This window comes from Physella acuta, unplaced genomic scaffold, assembly GCF_028476545.2.
Source record: "Physella acuta isolate Inbredline_101_S28 unplaced genomic scaffold, ASM2847654v3 ptg000476l, whole genome shotgun sequence".
Taxonomy (NCBI): domain Eukaryota; kingdom Metazoa; phylum Mollusca; class Gastropoda; family Physidae; genus Physella; species Physella acuta.
The window spans coordinates 917317-938781 of NW_026731995.1; the positions used below are offsets into that span (position 1 = coordinate 917317).

The 21465-nt window shown below is 42.5% G+C and overlaps 2 protein-coding genes across 3 annotated transcripts in view; one reads left to right on the top strand and one right to left on the bottom strand.

Annotated features, from left to right (window-relative positions):
* LOC131944006 (serine/threonine-protein kinase mTOR) overlaps positions 1–9084 on the top strand; it is an 88180-nt gene extending 79096 nt beyond the window's left edge. The window contains exons 50-55 of the mRNA XM_059304442.1: positions 2179–2301; positions 2868–2950; positions 3092–3239; positions 3478–3694; positions 4369–4527; positions 7561–9084. Coding sequence (XP_059160425.1) covers positions 2179–2301; positions 2868–2950; positions 3092–3239; positions 3478–3694; positions 4369–4527; positions 7561–7682 — 852 coding nt within the window. The 3' untranslated portion in view covers positions 7683–9084. The remainder of the gene's footprint in view (positions 1–2178; positions 2302–2867; positions 2951–3091; positions 3240–3477; positions 3695–4368; positions 4528–7560) is intronic.
* Positions 9085–10546: 1462 nt separating this feature from the next.
* Positions 10547–20280, bottom strand: LOC131944030 (collagen alpha-2(IV) chain). 2 transcript variants are annotated; one of them, XM_059304478.1, is made up of 5 exons: positions 20073–20280; positions 16399–16600; positions 15208–15661; positions 12924–13097; positions 10547–11045 (listed from the first exon to the last, which is right to left on the bottom strand). In XM_059304478.1, exons 1-5 carry the CDS (start codon positions 20092–20094, stop codon positions 10839–10841), a joined length of 1059 nt encoding a protein of 352 aa, XP_059160461.1. In that variant the 5' UTR covers positions 20095–20280; the 3' UTR covers positions 10547–10838. The 2 variants fall into 2 exon arrangements, with proteins under 2 accessions (XP_059160461.1, XP_059160460.1); XM_059304477.1 differs by having other exon boundaries at positions 10547–11048; positions 20073–20277.
* Positions 20281–21465: the final 1185 nt, after the last annotated feature.

Below are 21465 nucleotides of genomic sequence, written 5' to 3' on the forward strand. Positions count from 1 at the left end.
TGGTGTGATTGACCATTGGTGTGATTGAGTTGACCATTGGTGTGATTGACCATTGGTGTGATTGAGTTGACCATTGGTGTGATTGACCATTGGTGTGATTGACCATTGGTGTGACTGAGTTGACCATTGGTGTGATTGAGTTGACCATTGGTGTGATTGTGTTGACCATTGGTGTGATTGTGTTGACCATTGGTGTGATTGTGTTGACCATTGGTGTGATTGTGTTGACCATTGGTGTGATTGTGTTGACCATTGGTGTGATTGTGTTGACCATTGGTGTGATTGAGTTGTGACCATTGGTGTGATTGACCATTGGTGTGGTTGTGTTGACCATTGGTGTGATTGTGTTGACCATTGGTGTGACTGAGTTGACCATTTGTGTGATTGAGTTGACCATTGGTGTCATTGTGTTGACCATTGGTGTGATTGACCATTGGTGTGATTGACCATTGGTGTGATTGACCATTGGTGTGATTGACCATTGGTGTGATTGAGTTGACCATTGGTGTGATTGACCATTGGTGTGACTGAGTTGACCATTGGTGTGATTGAGTTGACCATTGGTGTGATTGACCATTGGTGTGATTGTGTTGACCATTGGTGTGATTGAGTCGACCATTGGTGTGATTGAGTTGACCATTGGTGTGATTGAATTGTGACCATTGGTGTGATTGACCATTGGTGTGGTTGTGTTGACCATTGGTGTGATTGTGTTGACCATTGGTGTGACTGAGTTGACCATTTGTGTGATTGACCATTGGTGTGATTGACCATTGGTGTGATTGACCATTGGTGTGATTGAGTTGACCATTTGTGTGATTGAGTTGACCATTGGTGTCATTGTGTTGACCATTGGTGTGATTGACCATTGGTGTGATTGACCATTGGTGTGATTGACCATTGGTGTGATTGACCATTGGTGTGATTGAGTTGACCATTGGTGTGATTGACCATTGGTGTGACTGAGTTGACCATTGGTGTGATTGAGTTGACCATTTTTGTGATTGACCATTGGTGTGATTGTGTTGACCATTGGTGTGATTGAGTCGACCATTGGTGTGATTGAGTTGACCATTGGTGTGATTGAATTGTGACCATTGGTGTGATTGACCATTGGTGTGGTTGTGTTGACCATTGGTGTGATTGTGTTGACCATTGGTGTGACTGAGTTGACCATTTGTGTGATTGACCATTGGTGTGATTGACCATTGGTGTGATTGACCATTGGTGTGATTGAGTTGACCATTTGTGTGATTGAGTTGACCATTGGTGTCATTGTGTTGACCATTGGTGTGATTGACCATTGGTGTGATTGACCATTGGTGTGATTGACCATTGGTGTGATTGACCATTGGTGTGATTGAGTTGACCATTGGTGTGATTGACCATTGGTGTGACTGAGTTGACCATTGGTGTGATTGAGTTGACCATTTTTGTGATTGACCATTGGTGTGATTGTGTTGACCATTGGTGTGATTGAGTTGACCATTGGTGTGATTGTGTTGACCATTGGTGTGATTGTGTTGACCATTGGTGTGATTGAATTGACCATTGGTGTGATTGAGTTGACCATTGGTGTGATTGAGTTGACCATTGGTGTGATTGACCATTGGTGTGACTGAGTTGACCATTGGTGTGATTGACCATTGGTGTGATTGTGTTGACCATTGGTGTGATTGAGTTGACCATTGGTGTGATTGAGTTGACCATTGGTGTGATTGAGTTGACCATTGGTGTGATTGACCATTGGTGTGATTGAATTGACCATTGGTGTGATTGAGTTGACCATTGGTGTGATTAACCATTGGTGTGATTGAGTTGACCATTGGTGTGATTGACCATTGGTGTGATTGACCATTGGTGTGATTGAGTTGACCATTGGTGTGATTGAGTTGACCATTGGTGTGATTGACCATTGGTGTGATTGAGTTGACCATTGGTGTGATTGAGTTGACCATTGGTGTGATTGAGTTGACCATTGGTGTGATTGAGTTGACCATTGGTGTGATTGAATTGACCATTGGTGTGATTGAGTTGACCATTGGTGTGATTGACCATTGGTGTGATTGAGTTGACCATTGGTGTGATTGACCATTGGTGTGATTGACCATTGGTGTGATTGAGTTGACCATTGGTGTGATTGAGTTGACCATTGGTGTGATTGTTTGATGTTGCCAGATGGCGCCAGACTACGACCACCTGACCTTGATGCAGAAAGTTGAAGTCTTTGAGCACGCTCTAGAACACACTCAGGGCGATGACCTGGCCAGAATTTTATGGTACAAATCTCCCAGTTCTGAGGTAGGTTACATCACAAATCTCCCAGTTCTGAGGTAGGTTACATCACAAATCTCCCAGTTCTGAGGTAGGTTCCATCACAAATCTCCCAGTTCTGAGGTAGGTTACATCACAAATCTCCCAGTTCTGAGGTAGGTTCCATCACAAATCTCCCAGTTCTGAGGTAGGTTACATCACAAATCTCCCAGTTCTGAGGTAGGTTCCATCACAAATCTCCCAGTTCTGAGGTAGGTTACATCACAAATCTCCCAGTTCTGAGGTAGGTTCCATCACAAATCTCCCAGTTCTGAGGTAGGTTCCATCACAAATCTCCCAGTTCTGAGGTAGGTTCCATCACAAATCTCCCAGTTCTGAGGTAGGTTCCACCACAAATCCCCCAGTTCTGAGGTAGGTTACATCACAACCAAATTTTTACTTTTAGAAAAAAGTCTCCACTATTAAATTGTCTGTGTGAGGGCCATGAGTTGTTTCCAGAGAGGCATTTAATTTTGTATGTGCTAGCTGAGAGCATCTCCTACAAACAGTTTTACACATAAATTTGATTTGACTTTTGACCCCTGTGATTTTAGGTGTGGTTTGATCGCCGTACTAATTACACTCGCTCGTTGGCTGTGATGTCCATGGTGGGCTACGTGCTGGGTCTTGGAGACAGGTGGGTTGATTTAATCATAGCTGACATACACAGCTAGACAATTTAAGCAATAATGACTGACATACACAGCTAGACAATTTAAGCAATAATGGCTGACTAGACACAATGATCTCATGATCTGTCCACAATGACCTCATCCAGGCATCCGTCCAACCTGATGCTTGACCGGATCAGTGGAAAAATTATCCACATTGACTTTGGTGACTGCTTCGAAGTGGCCATGGTGAGAGAGAAATATCCGGAGAAGATTCCTTTCCGGCTGACACGGATGCTCATCAACGCCATGGAGGTCAGTGTTGGGGGGGGGGGGGTTGCAGGGGTCAGTGCTGGGTGTTGTGGTGTGTGTGGATGTGGGGTGTGTGGATGTGGGGTTGGAGGGGTCAGTGCTGGGTGTTGTGGCTGTGGGGTTGCAGTGGGGTTGGAAAATTTTTTGGAGTATTTGATGAAAGATTTAGTTGAAAGTTAAGTTGACAGATTTGATGAAATATTTAGCTGCTAGATTGTTCTAAAATGTTTGTCTCTGTCAGGTGACTGGTATAGACGGCAACTACAGGATGACCTGTGAGAAGGTCATGGCCGTCCTGCGAGACAACAAAGAGTCCCTGATGGCCGTGCTGGAAGCTTTTGTCTACGATCCACTGCTCAGCTGGCGCTTGGTGGATGCACACAAAACTAAAGTGGGTGGAGCTGGTGGGAAAGGTGGAAAATCTGGTGGATCCATCAATGACAGTCACGACAGCTCAAGTAAGTTTGGACAGCTTCTACAGATCCCACTCTCACCTACTACAGATCCCACTCTCACCTACTACAGATCCCACTCTCACCTACTACAGATCCCACTCTCACCTACAGATCCCACTCTCACCTACTACAGATCCCACTCTCACCTACAGATCCCACTCTCACCTACAGATCCCACTCCCACCTACTACAGATCCCACTCCCACCTACTACAGATCCCACTCCCACCTACTACAGATCCCACTCCCACCTACTACAGATCCCACTCCCACCTACTACAGATCCCACTCCCACCTACTACAGATCCCACTCCCACCTACTACAGATCCCACTCCCACCTACTACAGATCCCACTCCCACCTACTACATATCCCACTCTCAGCTTCTATAGATCCCACTATTAGCTTCTACAGATACTACTATTAGCTTCTATTCTAAAAATAAAATATAAAACACTAGGTACTCTGCATATATTGTGTAAATGTCATCCTTATTGACCTTGGATAAGTGACCATTTGATAAGTGACCTCAAGTTAATTACTTTGTGCGACCTTCTGTTAATTATTTGTGACTTAAACCAGTGAATTAACTAAGTGACCTTGGGTAAGTGACCTTGGGTAATTGACCTTGGGTAAGTGACATTGGGTAAGTGACCTTGTTTGCCCTTGTCTCAACAGCCTCAGGTGACCTACTAGACAACATAGAGAGCTCCCAGCCCAGTGGGGCGGGCAAGAAACCAGAGGCAGGGGACCCAGGGGAAGAGGTCAGCGTGGCCCCAGAGGTCACAAGCAAGAAGGCAATCAGCATTGTCAACAGGGTCAGAGACAAATTGACCGGTAGGTTGACCCACATTTGATATTAGGTTGACCCACATTTGATATTAGGTTGACCCACATTTGATATTAGGTTGACCCACTTTTGATATTAGGTTGACCCACATTTGATATTAGGTTGACCCACATTTGATAGCTAGTCTTCTAGTTTTTGTAGGCCACATGATTCATTGAAGTCAGGTGTGCATTAAGTCAGGTGTGCATTAAGTCAATTGTGTTAAGTCAGGTGTGTGTTAAGTCAGGTGTGTGTGTTAAGTCAGGTGTTAAGTCAGGTGTGTGTTAAGTCAGGTGTGCATTAAGTCAATTGTGTTAAGTCAGGTGTGTGTTAAGTCAGGTGTGTGTGTTAAGTCAGGTGTTAAGTCAGGTGTGTGTTAAGTCAGGTGTGCATTAAGTCAATTGTGTTAAGTCAGGTGTGTGTTAAGTCAGGTGTGTGTGTTAAGTCAGGTGTTAAGTCAGGTGTGTGTTAAGTCAGGTGTGTGTGTTAAGTCAGGTGTGTGTTAAGTCAGGTGTGTGTGTTAAGTCAGGTGTTAAGTCAGGTGTGTGTTAAGTCAGGTGTGCATTAAGTCAATTGTGTTAAGTCAGGTGTGTGTTAAGTCAGGTGTGTGTGTTAAGTCAGGTGTTAAGTCAGGTGTGTGTTAAGTCAGGTGTGCATTAAGTCAATTGTGTTAAGTCAGGTGTGTGTTAAGTCAGGTGTGTGTGTTAAGTCAGGTGTGTGTGTTAAGTCAGGTGTTACGTCAGGTGTGTGTTAAGTCAGGTGTGTGTGTTAAGTCAGGTGTGTGTGTTAAGTCAGGTGTTAAGTCAGGTGTGTGTTAAGTCAGGTGTGTGTTAAGTCAGGTGTGTGTGTTAAGTCAGGTGTGTGTTAAGTCAGGTGTGTGTTAAGTCATGTGTGTGTTAAGTCAGGTGTTAAGTCAGGTGTGTGTTAAGTCAGGTGTGTGTTAAGTCAGGTGTGTGTGTTAAGTCAGGTGTGTGTTAAGTCAGGTGTGTGTTAAGTCAGGTGTGTGTGTTAAGTCAGGTGTGTGTTAAGTCAGGTGTGTGTTAAGTCAGGTGTGTGTGTTAAGTCAGGTGTGTGTGTTAAGTCAGGTGTGTGTTAAGTCAGGTGTGTGTGTTAAGTCAGGTGTGTGTGTTAAGTCAGGTGTGTGTTAAGTCAGGTGTGTGTTAAGTCAGGTGTGTGTTTAGTTTGAGCTTAGTTAAACATAGATGCTGTAACACTGTAACGATTGTTGACTTGTTGTAATTGTTGCTGTAACAATTGTTGACTTGATGTAATTGTTGCTGTAAGTTTTGAGTTGACACTGTAACGATTGTTGACTTGTAATTGTTGCTGTAAGTTTTGAGTTGACGCTGTAACAATTGTTGACTTGTAATTGTTGCTGTAACAATTGTTGACTTGTTGTAATTGTTGCTGTAAGTTTTGAGTTGACACTGTAACAATTGTTGACTTGTAATTGTTGCTGTAAGTTTTGAGTTGACACTGTAACAATTGTTGACTTGTTGTAATTGTTGCTGTAAGTTTTGAGTTGACGCTGTAACAATTGTTGACTTGTAATTGTTGCTGTAAGTTTTGAGTTGACACTGTAACAATTGTTGACTTGATGTAGTTAATGCTGTAACAATTGTTGACTTGTTGTAATTGTTGCTGTAAGTTTTGAGTTGACGCTGTAACAATTGTTGACTTGTAATTGGTGCTGTAAGTTTTGAGTTGACGCTGTAACAATTGTTGACTTGATGTAATTGTTGCTGTAAGTTTTGAGTTGACGCTGTAACAATTGTTGACTTGTTGTAATTGTTGCTGTAAGTTTTGAGTTGACACTGTAACAATTGTTGACTTGTAATTGTTGCTGTAAGTTTTGAGTTGACGCTGTAACAATTGTTGACTTGTTGTAATTGTTGCTGTAAGTTTTGAGTTGATGCTGTAACAATTGTTGACTTGTTGTAATTGTTGCTGTAACAATTGTTGACTTGTTGTAATTGTTGCTGTAAGTTTTGAGTTGACGCTGTAACAATTGTTGACTTGTAATTGTTGCTGTAAGTTTTGAGTTGACGCTGTAACAATTGTTGACTTGTTGTAATTGTTGCTGTAAGTTTTGAGTTGACGCTGTAACAATTGTTGACTTGTTGTAATTGTTGCTGTAACAATTGTTGACTTGTTGTAATTGTTGCTGTAAGTTTTGAGTTGACGCTGTAACAATTGTTGACTTGTAATTGTTGCTGTAAGTTTTGAGTTGACGCTGTAACAATTGTTGACTTGTTGTAATTGTTGCTGTAAGTTTTGAGTTGACGCTGTAACAATTGTTGACTTGTTGTAATTGTTGCTGTAACAATTGTTGATTTGTTGTAATTGTTGCTGTAAGTTTTGAGTTGACGCTGTAACAATTGTTGACTTGTTGTAATTGTTGTTGTAACAATTGTTGACTTGTTGTAATTGTTGCTGTAAGTTTTGAGTTGACGCTGTAACAATTGTTGACTTGTAATTGTTGCTGTAAGTTTTGAGTTGACGCTGTAACAATTGTTGACTTGTTGTAATTGTTGCTGTAAGTTTTGAGTTGACGCTGTAACAATTGTTGACTTGTAATTGTTGCTGTAAGTTTTGAGTTGACGCTGTAACAATTGTTGACTTGTAATTGTTGCTGTAAGTTTTGAGTTGACGCTGTAACAATTGTTGACTTGTTGTAATTGTTGCTGTAAGTTTTGAGTTGACGCTGTAACAATTGTTGACTTGTTGTAATTGTTGCTGTAACAATTGTTGACTTGTTGTAATTGTTGCTGTAAGTTTTGAGTTGACGCTGTAACAATTGTTGACTTGTAATTGTTGCTGTAAGTTTTGAGTTGACGCTGTAACAATTGTTGACTTGTTGTAATTGTTGCTGTAACAATTGTTGACTTGTTGTAATTGTTGCTGTAAGTTTTGAGTTGACGCTGTAACAATTGTTGACTTGTAATTGTTGCTGTAAGTTTTGAGTTGACGCTGTAACGATTGTTGACTTGTAATTGTTGCTGTAAGTTTTGAGTTGACGCTGTAGCAATTGTTGTTGTCAGGACGAGACTTTGGACAAGAAGAGCCGGTGGACGTCAAGAGACAAGTGGACCTTCTCATCCAGCAAGCCACCTCACATGAAAATCTTTGTCAGTGTTATATAGGCTGGTGTCCCTTTTGGTAGGTGCTCTCCCGCGTTGAAGCTGGATTCTGTCCCTTGCTGGACCTGGATTCTGCCCCTTGTATTAACTGGATTCTGCCCCTTGTATTAACTGGGTGCTGCCCCTTGTATTAACTGGGTGCTGTCACTTGTATTAACTGGGTGCTGCCCCTTGTATTAACTGGGTGCTGTCACTTGTATTAACTGGGTGCTGTCACTTGTATTAACTGGGTGCTGTCACTTGTATTAACTGGGTGCTGTCCCTTGCAAGGATAAACTTCTGTCCCTAGTATTGTTTGTTAAAGCATTTAGTGAATTAATTGTGATGTCAATAGAGCAACTGTACTCTACAGAAAATTTGATGTTTTAAAATTTTGTCTTACTAACGACAGCAGTGTCATGTGAAGTCATGTGACAAGGCATCTGTCATGTCATGTAAATAAATACCGTTCACTTTTTACACATACCTGTATATATCCGTTAATTACCTGTACTTTGATTGACACTAATTGTATTTTATCATGCTGGAAATTGTTTACACATTTTGGTTTTGTGCTGTTCAGATTTTGTGTGTGTCAGTATCAGATTTATTTCAATGTGTATCAGATTTTGTGGGCATCAGATTTTTAACAAATTTGTAAATTGCCAAATGTTCACAGTCACACACTATTTTTGTGTAGCTGGTTAATTACAGATGAGTTGTCACCCATAGTTTTTTTTTACTTGAGGAATGTTTCCCATATTTGATACAAACTTTTGTGATTGGTCTTTCAAGGTTCATGTCTAGTTCCCTTAGAATTTGGCCACATGGCCCATGTCTAGTTCCCTTAGAATTTGGCCACATGGCCCATGTCTAGTTCCCTTAGAATTTGGCCACATGGCCCATGTCTAGTTCCCTTAGAATTTGGCCACATGGCCCATGTCTAGTTCCCTTAGAATTTGGCCACATGGCCCATGTCTAGTTCCCTTAGAATTTGGCCACATGGCCCATGTCTAGTTCCCTTAGAATTTGGCCACATGGCCCATGTCAGGATCACGGGGACTGGCCAAATGTCAGAGGGAATTTTTTTTGTTTACTTGTTTATTTTTCATTCCAGATTTTCATGGTTTTTCTAGAATGTCATGTCATGCATGTCATGAGTGTAGGTCTCCAGAGAAATGTGTAAAAGATGTGAGACAAGTTGGCCAGTGAGTGTGTTAGGATGTGTGGCGTCTGGGTGTCTGTAATGCAGTGGTCAGTGTCATGGTCAGTGACATGGTCAGTGCCACTGGTTGATGCCACATGTCAGTTGATGGTGTCAGTAACCTGTTGTCATGACTTGATGTCAGTGATGGAGCAGCTAGATTTGTCATGTCAGCTCCTGTGTGTTCTTGTTGACAATTAGACTGACGTCAGCGTGTTTGATTAAAGAGATTTCAATGGTTTTCACCTTATTGTTATCACTGGCATGTGTAAAAATGTTGACGGTGCCAATGTTAGAGAAAAACCTGCAGACTGGCAGAGGAAGAAGCAAGACTTGAAACTCTGGAACAATTTATTCGGACACACGCACCATACATGTTTCACATCCTCACACAACTCACATGAAGAACATCAACAGGTGCTAGCATTGGAGCTAAATGTCAGGTGCTAAGGGAGAGCATTGGAGCTAAATGTCAGGTGCTAAGGGAGAGCATTGGAGCTAAATGTCAGGTGCTATGGGAGAGCATTGGAGCTAAATGTCAGGTGCTAAGGTAGAGGATTGGAGCTAAATGTCAGGGGCTAAGGGAGAGCATTGGAGCTAAATGTCAGGTGCTAAGGGAGAGCATTGGAGCTAAATGTCAGGTGCTAAGGGAGAGCATTGGAGCTAAATGTCAGGTGCTAAGGGAGAGCATTGGAGCTAAATGTCAGGTGCTAAGGGAGAGCATTGGAGCTAAATGTCAGGTGCTATGGGAGAGCATTGGAGCTAAATGTCAGGTGCTAAGGTAGAGGATTGGAGCTAAATGTCAGGGGCTAAGGGAGAGCATTGGAGCTAAATGTCAGGTGCTAAGGGAGAGGATTGGAGCTAAATGTCAGGGGCTAAGGGAGAGCATTGGAGCTAAATGTCAGGTGCTAAGGGAGAGGATTGGAGCTAAATGTCAGGTGCTAAGGGAGAGGATTGGAGCTAAATGTCAGGTGCTAAGGTAGAGGATTGGAGCTAAATGTCAGGTGCTAAGGGAGAGCATTGGAGCTAAATGTCAGGTGCTAAGGTAGAGGATTGGAGCTAAATGTCAGGGGCTAAGGGAGAGCATTGGAGCTAAATGTCAGGTGCTAAGGTAGAGGATTGGAGCTAAATGTCAGGTGCTAAGGGAGAGCATTGGAGCTAAATGTCAGGTGCTAAGGGAGAGCATTGGAGCTAAATGTCAGGTGCTAAGGGAGAGCATTGGAGCTAAATGTCAGGTGCTAAGGGAGAGCATTGGAGCTAAATGTCAGGTGCTAAGGGAGAGCATTGGAGCTAAATGTCAGGTGCTAAGGGAGAGCATTGGAGCTAAATGTCAGGGGCTAAGGGAGAGCATTGGAGCTAAATGTCAGGTGCTAAGGGAGAGCATTGGAGCTAAATGTCAGGTGCTAAGGGAGAGCATTGGAGCTAAATGTCAGGTGCTAAGGGAGAGCATTGGAGCTAAATGTCAGGTGCTAAGGGAGAGCATTGGAGCTAAATGTCAGGTGCTAAGGGAGAGCATTGGAGCTAAATGTCAGGTGCTAAGGGAGAGCATTGGAGCTAAATGTCAGGTGCTAAGGGAGAGCATTGGAGCTAAATGTCAGGTGCTAAGGGAGAGCATTGGAGCTAAATGTCAGGTGCTAAGGGAGAGCATGGGAGCTAAATGTCAGGTGCTAAGGGAGAGCATTGAAGCTTAATGTCAGGTGCTAAGGGAGAGGATTGGAGCTAAATGTCAGGTGCTAAGGGAGAGCATTGGAGCTAAATGTCAGGTGCTAAGGGAGAGCATGGGAGCTAAATGTCAGGTGCTAAGGGAGAGCATTGAAGCTAAATGTCAGGTGCTAAGGGAGAGGATTGGAGCTAAATGTCAGGTGCTAAGGGAGAGCATTGGAGCTAAATGTCAGGTGCTAAGGGAGAGCATGGGAGCTAAATGTCAGGTGCTAAGGTAGTGACACCCCCCTAACAGAAGTTGTAAAATGTGGAGCAGGGCTGTGATTGGATGACTCTAGATGCTAGCCGGTGTTTCTGTCGAGTTCTTGCCCTTGCCCTCATTCTCCTCTGACGTCAGAAAATTCAACAAATTCTGGAGCTGGGTCACGGCCAGTCCCTCCTGACCTTGATGCTGACCTTGACCTCGACTTGAACTTTGACGTCTTTGGGGGTGGGGGCTGCGAGGAGATTCTCCTTGAAAGTTACCTTGACCTTGCTGGGGCTGCTAAAGAAAAAATGTATCTATTTTTAGAATCTGTTACTTGGGTCACTAAATTAGCGGGTTTGTGGCGAATTTTGTTACTCACTCTTAATTCACCCATTCCAGAAACAAACGACACACTGGAAATTTAAAAATTGAAGTAACGTACACGTCATAAACACACGACACACTGAGTGGAAGACATCGTGTAGGGGCGGGCCAAGTGTGTGGAAGTAGCCCCCCCACTAAAGATGCTTGCAACAAACATGGTGGTGTGTTGATGGTTGTGGTGTACATGTGTGTGTGTGTGGGTGTTGATGGTTGCGGTGTGCATATGTGTGTGTGTGTGTTGATGACTATGGTATGCGTGTGTGTTAATGATTGTGATGTGCATGCGTGTGTGTGTTGATAGCACTAGAGTGTATGTCAATCGGCCGTAAAAAAAACGTCCGCGTCGCCCAAATATAGTAGCTTTTGACTTCATAGTTTTGATAACAAAAAGGGCTCGTATAGTAATAACCTTGGCACCATTAAAAAGTAAATTTTAAGCCCTCTAACTCGTCGTAGTTTTTATAGTTTACACAATACATCTCATTTATCGATTGAAAACTATCACGCAGATGATTTTTTAACGGCAGTGGGGTAACGGATTTTGACCCCTCCCCATTCAATTCGCGGGCCTTTTTTGACCGTTCAACGTATTTCTTTACAATCCTGTAAAATGTACAGAATTGAATAGCCTTTCGTGGGAAACTAAAAAAAAAATGCAAAATAGACTAAATATTTTAAATGTTAAAAAAACTAAGCGATTTGAAAATTAGTATGTAATTCTGACATCGTATAATTTTTTTATTAGCATTTTCAGAAAAGTGGTCCTTTTTCTGTTAAAACACTTATTTTGTTTATCATTTCTGAGCATGTTAAAAAAAGACCGAGCTCGACAAAACACACTATAGCGATAATTAAAATAGCTTTAGGCCCAGTCGAAGAAAATGGCCGTTTTCATCGTTAACAACGCACCACCAAGCTTTTCTAAATTGATGTTTGCAAGTCTGAGAGGCTTTATAGTTTAGTGAGATAACTAAAAACATTTAGGTGGATACTGGTCAGTGGATGTTGGGGGTCATCCATAAATGACGTCACGCTTTTTTTACGATTTTTGCCTCCCCCCCTCCGTCACACTTCGTCCCAAAATGCCACCCCCCCCCCCCACTAAAATGACGTCACTCCTCAGCCTACACCCCCCCCCTCAAAATTGCAGTTGAATTTTTTTTAAAACATCGATATTTTTCTAAAATCTTGTCTGAACTCTGTCAAAATAGAGTATTTTAATCAATTCCTATTACAATTTATTTAAACTGTTTTCTAACGTCTAAAATTCGTTTCCTTCCATTGCTTTTTTATAATGCAAAAGTGTGATATCGCACCATGTTGGTGAGCTTAAGTGGATGTTGGTGAGTGGATGTTGGTGAGCTTAAGTGGATGTTGGTGAGCTTAAGTGGATGTTAGTGAGCTTAAGTGGATGTTGGTGAGCTTAAGTGGATGTTAGTGAGCTTAAGTGGATGTTGGTGAGCTTAAGTGGATGTTGGTGAGCTTAAGTGGATGTTGGTGAGTGGATGTTGGTGAGCTTAAGTGGATGTTGGTGAGCTTAAGTGGATGTTAGTGAGCTTAAGTGGATGTTGGTGAGCTTAAGTGGATGTTGGTGAGCTTAAGTGGATGTTGGTGAGCTTAAGTGGATGTTGGTGAGCTTAAGTGGATGTTGGTGAGCTTAAGTGGATGTTGGTGAGCTTAAGTGGATGTTGATAAGTGGATGTTGGTGAGCTTAAGTGGATGTTGGTGAGCTTAAGTGGATGTTGGTGAGCTTAAGTGGATCATGAGCTAAGCTCTACAGCAACTGACCTGGGGTACCACGACAAAAGTGCGCCCGTCTTGGGTGGTGAAGGGCGTGCCGGGAGAGATGAGCGCCCCATGGGTGGCGGGCTGTTGGTACTGAGGGGGCGCAGGCTGGGGAGCCGCAGGCTGGGGAGCTAGAACTTGCCTAGCAAAGGGAGCCGCTCCTTGATTGGCTGCGTTCTGTTGTCATGGAGAAAAAAAACACCACTTTAATTGTCACCGCCTTAGTAATCAAAGTCACGTGATGAGACAAAGTCACGTGATGAGACCCAACCGGTTAAAATAACCAGACCCAGCGTGGTGAACAGACCGGCTAAATTAGCCACTCATCACGTGATATGAACAGACCGGCTAAATTAGCCACTCATCACGTGATATGAACAGACCGGTTAAATTAGCCAAACCAAATTTTGTGAACAGACCGGTTAAATTAGCCAAACCAAATGTTGTGAACAGACCGGCTAAATTAGCCACTCATCACGTGATATGAACAGACCGGCTAAATTAGCCACTCATCACGTGATATGAACAGACCGGCTACATTAGCCACTCATCACGTGATATGAACAGACCGGCTAAATTAGCCACTCATCACGTGATATGAACAGACCGGTTAAATTAGCCAAACCAAATGTTGTGAACAGACCGGTTAAATTAGCCAAACCAAATGTTGTGAACAGACCGGCTAAATTAGCCATTCATCACGTGATATGAACAGACCGGCTAAATTAGCCACTCATCACGTGATATGAACAGACCGGCTAAATTAGCCACTCATCACGTGATATGAACAGACCGGCTAAATTAGCCACTCATCACGTGATATGAACAGACCGGCTAAATTAGCCACTCATCACGTGATATGAACAGACCGGCTAAATTAGCCACTCATCGCGTGATATGAACAGACCGGCTAAATTAGCCACTCATCACGTGATATGAACAGACCGGCTAAATTAGCCACTCATCACGTGATATGAACAGACCGGCTAAATTAGCCACTCATCACGTGATATGAACAGACCGGCTAAATTAGCCACTCATCACGTGATATGAACAGATCGGTTAAATTAGCCAAACCAAATGTTGTGAACAGACCGGTTAAATTAGCCAAACCAAATGTTGTGAACAGACCGGCTAAATTAGCCATTCATCACGTGATATGAACAGACCGGCTAAATTAGCCACTCATCACGTGATATGAACAGACCGGCTAAATTAGCCACTCATCACGTGATATGAACAGACCGGCTAAATTAGCCACTCATCACGTGATATGAACAGACCGGCTAAATTAGCCACTCATCACGTGATATGAACAGACCGGCTAAATTAGCCACTCATCACGTGATATGAACAGACCGGCTAAATTAGCCACTCATCACGTGATATGAACAGACCGGCTAAATTAGCCACTCATCACGTGATATGAACAGACCGGCTAAATTAGCCACTCATCACGTGATATGAACAGACCGGCTAAATTAGCCACTCATCACGTGATATGAACAGACCGGCTAAATTAGCCACTCATCACGTGATATGAACAGACCGGCTAAATTAGCCACTCATCACGTGATATGAACAGACCGGCTAAATTAGCCACTCATCACGTGATATGAACAGACCGGCTAAATTAGCCACTCATCACGTGATATGAACAGACCGGCTACATTAGCCACTCATCACGTGATATGAACAGACCGGCTAAATTAGCCACTCATCACGTGATATGAACAGATCGGTTAAATTAGCCAAACCAAATTTTGTGAACAGACCGGTTAAATTAGCCAAACCAAATGTTGTGAACAGACCGGCTAAATTAGCCATTCATCACGTGATATGAACAGACCGGCTAAATTAGCCACTCATCACGTGATATGAACAGACCGGCTAAATTAGCCACTCATCACGTGATATGAACAGACCGGCTAAATTAGCCACTCATCACGTGATATGAACAGACCGGCTAAATTAGCCACTCATCACGTGATATGAACAGACCGGCTAAATTAGCCACTCATCACGTGATATGAACAGACCGGCTAAATTAGCCACTCATCACGTGATATGAACAGACCGGCTAAATTAGCCACTCATCACGTGATATGAACAGACCGGCTAAATTAGCCACTCATCACGTGATATGAACAGACCGGCTAAATTAGCCACTCATCACGTGATATGAACAGACCGGCTAAATTAGCCACTCATCACGTGATATGAACAGACCGGCTAAATTAGCCACTCATCACGTGATATGAACAGACCGGCTAAATTAGCCACTCACCCGCTGGTTCATGATGGTGGTTAGTGCCAGCATCGCCGCCAGACCGCCGCCATCTTGTCCGTCCCCGTCCCCGTCCAGCTGAGTCAACAGATTAATCAGGCCAGGATTACCAAGTCCCCCTCCTAACCCCCCTCCTAATCCCCCTCCTAGTCCCCCAGCTAATCCTCCTAATCCACCTCCTAATCCACCCCCTAACCCACCAGCTAGACCACCTAATCCCCCCGCTAATCCTCCTAACCCGCCTGCTAACCCACCTCCCAGTCCACCTGCTAATCCTCCTAATCCACCTAATCCACCCAATCCGGCTCCTAAACCAGCTCCACCAAGGCCGCCTGCTCCTGCGCCCCCAGCTCCACCAAAGCCAGGGAATCCACTTAAACCTGGCGCTCCACCCAATCCACCCAATCCACTAAAGCCTGGGGCCGGTGGAGGCGCGGCAAAAACTTCAAGTTGCCTGGAATATAAAAAAAAAACGTGATTTCATTCAGGAGAAACAGCTCACCATTGGCTGGACATTTGTGATTAGCATTAATTCTCAACATCAGTTAACTACAGTCATCAAGTTATATTAAAATCTACATTAAGAAGTCTTGAAAAATGTCGTTAATAAATTAAATTAAAAACACACCTGCTACACACACCTGTTACCTGTTACACACCTGGTACACACACCTGATAAACACACCTGGTACCCGGTACACACACCTGGTACCTGGTACACACCTGCTACACACACCTGTTACCTGTTACACACCTGGTACACACACCTGATAAATACACCTGGTACACACACCTGGTACCCGGTACACACACCTGGTACACATACCTGGAACACACACCTGGCACACACACCTGGTACACACACCTCGTACACACACCTGGTACACACACCTGGTACACACACCTCGTACACACACCTGGTACACACACCTGGTACACACACCTGGTACACACACCTGGTACACACACCTCGTACACACACCTCGTACACACACCTGGTACACACACCTCGTACACACACCTGGTACACACACCTGGTACCTGGCACACACCTGGTACCTGGCACACACCTGGTACACACACCTGGTACCTGGCACACACCTGGTACACACACCTGGTACACACACCTGGTACACACACCTGGTACCTGGTACACACACCTGGTACCTGGCACACACTTGGTACACTTACCTAGTACACTCGACCTGTGCCTGAGGCCGACACACCCTGAAGAGGAAATCAAAGCGCTGGTTGTTGGGGCACCTGAGGAGGGTGGGGCTGCCCTGGATGCACCTGAAGAAGGTGGTGCACAGCTCACTGCTGGGGTTCGGGAAATCCCCATTTGGTGCGGCACAGAATCCCGCCTGGCCCGACACGACGCCGACCACACACGCTGAAATATATGAGGGTAGGAATGTAATGGGCCCTAACGTGTAGGCAACTGTAATGGGCCCTAACGTGTAGGCAATTGTAATGTGCCCTAACATGTAGGCAACTGTAATGGGCCCTAACGTGTAGGCAACTGTAATGTGCCCTAACATTTAGGCAACTGTAATGTGCCCTAACATGTAGGCAACTGTAATGGGCCCTAACATGTAGGCAACTGTAATGGGCCCTAACATGTAGGCAACTGTAATGGGCCCTAACGTGTAGGCAATTGTAATGTGCCCTAACATGTAGGCAACTGTAATGGGCCCTAACATGTAGGCAACTGTAATGTGCCCTAACATGTAGGCAACTGTAATGGGCCCTAACATGTAGGCAACTGTAATGGGCCCTAACATGTAGGCAACTGTAATGGGCCCTAACATGTAGGCAACTGTAATGTGCCCTAACATGTAGGCAACTGTAATGTGCCCTAACATGTAGGCAACTGTAATGTGCCCTAACATGTAGGCAACTGTAATGGGCCCTAACATGTAGGCAACTGTAATGGGCCCTAACATGTAGGCAACTGTAATGTGCCCTAACATGTAGGCAACTGTAATGTGCCCTAACATGTAGGCAACTGTAATGTGCCCTAACGTTATAAGTTAATTTAAAAAAATCATGTGCGATATTATTAAAAGAAATATCGTTGTTAAACTTGACGGTGTGAATTTTGTCGGGCTAAACTAAATATTTGATGTATTTGACTTTTGTTTAGTAATTTCTGTAATTTAGCAAATTATTTTTTCTTCTGTCTTAAAATGGAACTAGTGACATAAACTAATACATCCTGCAGTTCAATAGGCTATCACAGTGGCGTAGCGAGGTCGGGTGTCACCCGGTGCGGCACTTAATGGTATCATCCCCCAGAGGCGTAGCGACCCTTCCCGGGGACAAACTTTCAATTTTCGATTTGCACCACTCCCCTCAAACTTTCGATTTGCACCTCTTAACAGACTCTTTAACACTCGAATTAATCACTTAGTTAAGTGGAATTATCATTTTTTCTCTATATATTTTGCTATGTTTTGCCATAAATGGTGTCACCCGGTGCGGTCCGCACCCTCCGCCCCCCCCCCCTCGCTACGCCACTGGGCTATCATAAGGGAAATACCGCACATGCGCACTAAAGTAGTATTGTTTTTTTAAATATAATTTTTTGTCCGACTCTAAATATATTAGCCGTTGCAGACGGATACTTTAAAAATATATTGACCGGAAAAATTTAGGTTGAATAAAAAAATAATTAAAATATGGTTTACTACTGAAATGTATTAGTTTACTGAAATGTATTCTCAATTATTTTTTCACGTGCTCTGGGGGGGGGGGGGGGGGGGGGGGGGGGACAAAAATTTCCGGGGAGGGGCATTTGTAACTTGTATGTAATGAACGCAGCTGTGAATAGATTTTTCGATTGGTTTATAACATTTTAAAAATCGTTTGCGCTGTTATAAAAATAAATAAAGTTATAAAAACTTTATATTGAGGTTTTTGTCAAACTTCACTTAAGATTGGGGTTTTTTCATTTTATCACAAAAAATATAAACAAAAATGGCAGATGTAATGTGGTTTAAAATATCTTTTGTTAAAATTTTATCAGCAAAGGTTTGTGAACAAATTAAAGTGGGGTTTTTAGAAGATCGATCACGGAGTTCCTGTACAGCCAATCGTTGTTTGTCTTACGAAAGTGAAACATCGGGTTATAACTGTGGCTTGTTAAAAATAAATAAAAATGCAGACTTATACTCCAAAAATATTTTCGAATTTTGATTTTAAAAATGTTTCATTTTCAATTATTTTTAGGCTTAGGATTGTTATCATTATTATTTTACTGCCGCTTTGGTGGCAAAAACCTAAAAAAAAACAACAGTAAAACGTTTTTATATACTCGTATACAGAGTATACAAGTAGCATTGTTAGAGTGCAAAAAAACACAAATCTCGACGTTTTACACTTCCTCTAGTCGGAATTTCAAATTTTGTCTGCATATCTGTTTGTCTGTGAACACGATAACTTGAGTTGAGTTTCAATTAAGTTGATCAAATTTTATATATAACTATAATATAAAATGTGTTGTTCTGTATCAACTTTTGAGGACTTTCTGAAAAACGGAAGTCGTACTTACTTTAATTCTTGTTTCTCAACAGACTAATAACTTGACAATTGTTCAGGTTTTACATATAAGTATTACATTGTATGGTCAAGTTTATATCAACTTTTGAACTATTTTCAGTAACCGAAAGTGTTATTTTACTGTATTTTCGTGGAAACTAACTTGAGTACTTTATCAGTTAGGAAAACAAATTTTATTATATAAATAATCTTATACATAACTTGATTACTGTGACTTAAATCTATTTCTGATTTCTAAAACACTGATAATTTGAGTACTATTTTATACCGGAGTTTAAGATCTTCTTTTTCCTGATTCTGTCAAATTTTAAGAGATTTCCGGTGATCGAAAGTAGTACTTTTAGTAATTTCCGATTTCTCAAATTAGGTAATCAGTTTCCTTTATAAAGTCCTCATTCTTCACACCACCATACACCAATTGTTTACGTTCACTTGGAGCGCAATTCTTTTCTCTACACGATTCTATTTTAAAAAGTTGAGTATAAAAAAATATTTTCTGCTGCACAATTGCACTGGAAATACAATCCTTCCTACTGTTATATACGATTATACGAGAAAGTTTTATTTATATTTGTCAACAATAACGATAGAAAATATTTTGTCAAACTTGCTGTTAACCGATAGACATTTTTAGTTGCTACGTCATTTAGCGCGTCAGCAATCACGGCTAATTAGTTCTAGGAGCGGTTGGTGACCTTTGATCTTTGCACTTGTTTCGTCACTCCGGCAGACGACCCGGGCAGTTTTCTCGCCGGGCAGACGGCAACACGAAGTAGCCTCTAACATTCTACTAACACTAACTCACTTAGACCCTCATAAGGACCTCTACCTTTCAAGTGTCGACAGTGTGGGCCAACAGAGGAGGCCCGCTTCAGGATTCAGACTTTCTCGACATTTTAATTTCAAAAGTACTGATCTATCAAGCTTTTTCAAGTCTGAAATTTACTTTTTAAAATTCCAGAATTTTTCGATACTTTCCAAATCACTAAAGAGCTTTTTCTACTAAACGAGATGCAATTTATATTGAGTACAATTATAAATTAGGGACATTTATTCTAGAGCTGTTTCTATTAAATAATTTTGACATAAGTTTTTTGTTAGGCCTATTGAAGTTAACTCGTGTATTAATGTGGTCTATTGCAGCGGGCTATTTTTAACTAAAACAAAACACAAAAAATATCATTGAACAGTTGACGTCACATCCGATTCACTATCCTAATGTTGTGCCGTCAAAGAAGGGCCTTCCACTACTGCCTGGTTAGCCCCTCTAAAAGTCGGCGCCGTGACAGACTATCATGACTCACCTGCTAGCGCTAATAAAAACATGTTGTGTGACCGACACAAGCAGCGACTGATGAACTGATGGACAACACACAGGGTAGATCTTCACAGGACGGCAACTTGTTCTTTACCACCTGGAGAGGGCCACACAAAAAAAACTGGTCTTAACAAAACCTTTTTCAAGTTTTGTACGTCCATGTTGTCAAAGTTTGAGAGGTCGCGGCCCAGCATGCCCGGCTCCGTGCGGCTCACAGCTTGACAACTTCTGAACAAACAACGGCACGTGACCGGCGCGGCTGGACAGGGGATTCAAGGGGACATAGGTCACAGCCTTGACCTTCATGTCATGGGTTGTCTGATCCATGACATAAACACATCGAATCACTGACACGCCATGAACACACACACACCTACACACACATACACGCACCTACACACATACGCGCAACTACACACACATACACGCACCTACACACACGTTCAGTGACGGCTGGTGACAGTAAATCAGGTGGGGGGGGGAAGGGAGGGCCAGGGCTAACCAATAACAATTTCCGTGTAAACAAGATAACTCTAATACTGTTTTAATTAAGTAGACGAAATTACAAATATTAGATACTACAATTAGCTTTCTTTACATTTATTTCCGATATACGGAAGCGGTCTTTCAATCTGTATCTAATTACAAAGATAACTTAACTTGGACGAAATTTTATAGAAATATTAGCCTCGATACCCGTTACACGTGAATTATAGGCCTATCTATATAATTCTAAGAATTCTCTTCATGTGGACCATGCGAGACACCACCAAGACGTAATCTCAACATACCATATCGCGACCACCACCCCCACCAGTACGTGGGTTTTTTAAAACTTTTTTAATGATAATTATTTTCTACTTTTTAGTCTTTGTCTGTTTGTTTGCATTCAAATCTTGCTATCGATTTTATCTTCTCGCATTCACTTTTTTTTTGGGTAAACGAAGACAACTCGTAAAAAACACGTGCCTTTTCCAATCGACGTTTCTTCTGTGTTGCTGTTTCTTTCACCATTTTGCCCTCGCGTGCAAACCATTCGACCATCAACATTGTACTTCCTGATCAGTCAGATTTGCATAGGTTTGTACACAAACACCGCGTGACCACTACTCAGCCAATCGCGTGCTCGCTCCTTCAGTAAGCCTGAAGAGGGAAAGTACCGAACCTTGTTTTCATCAAATTACAATTACTGGGTTATTTCCCTTTTTTGGGTACAAATCAATAGGAGTCTAAAATGATCAATAAAAGTTTTCCATGGATCAATTTAGTAATAATAATTATTGAATATTGTATTGTCATCGGAAACAAAGCTTCCCTGAAAATTTCAGCGCGCTAGCTAACTGAGAAGTGCCCGAAATTTCGATCGCAAGATTTGGTTG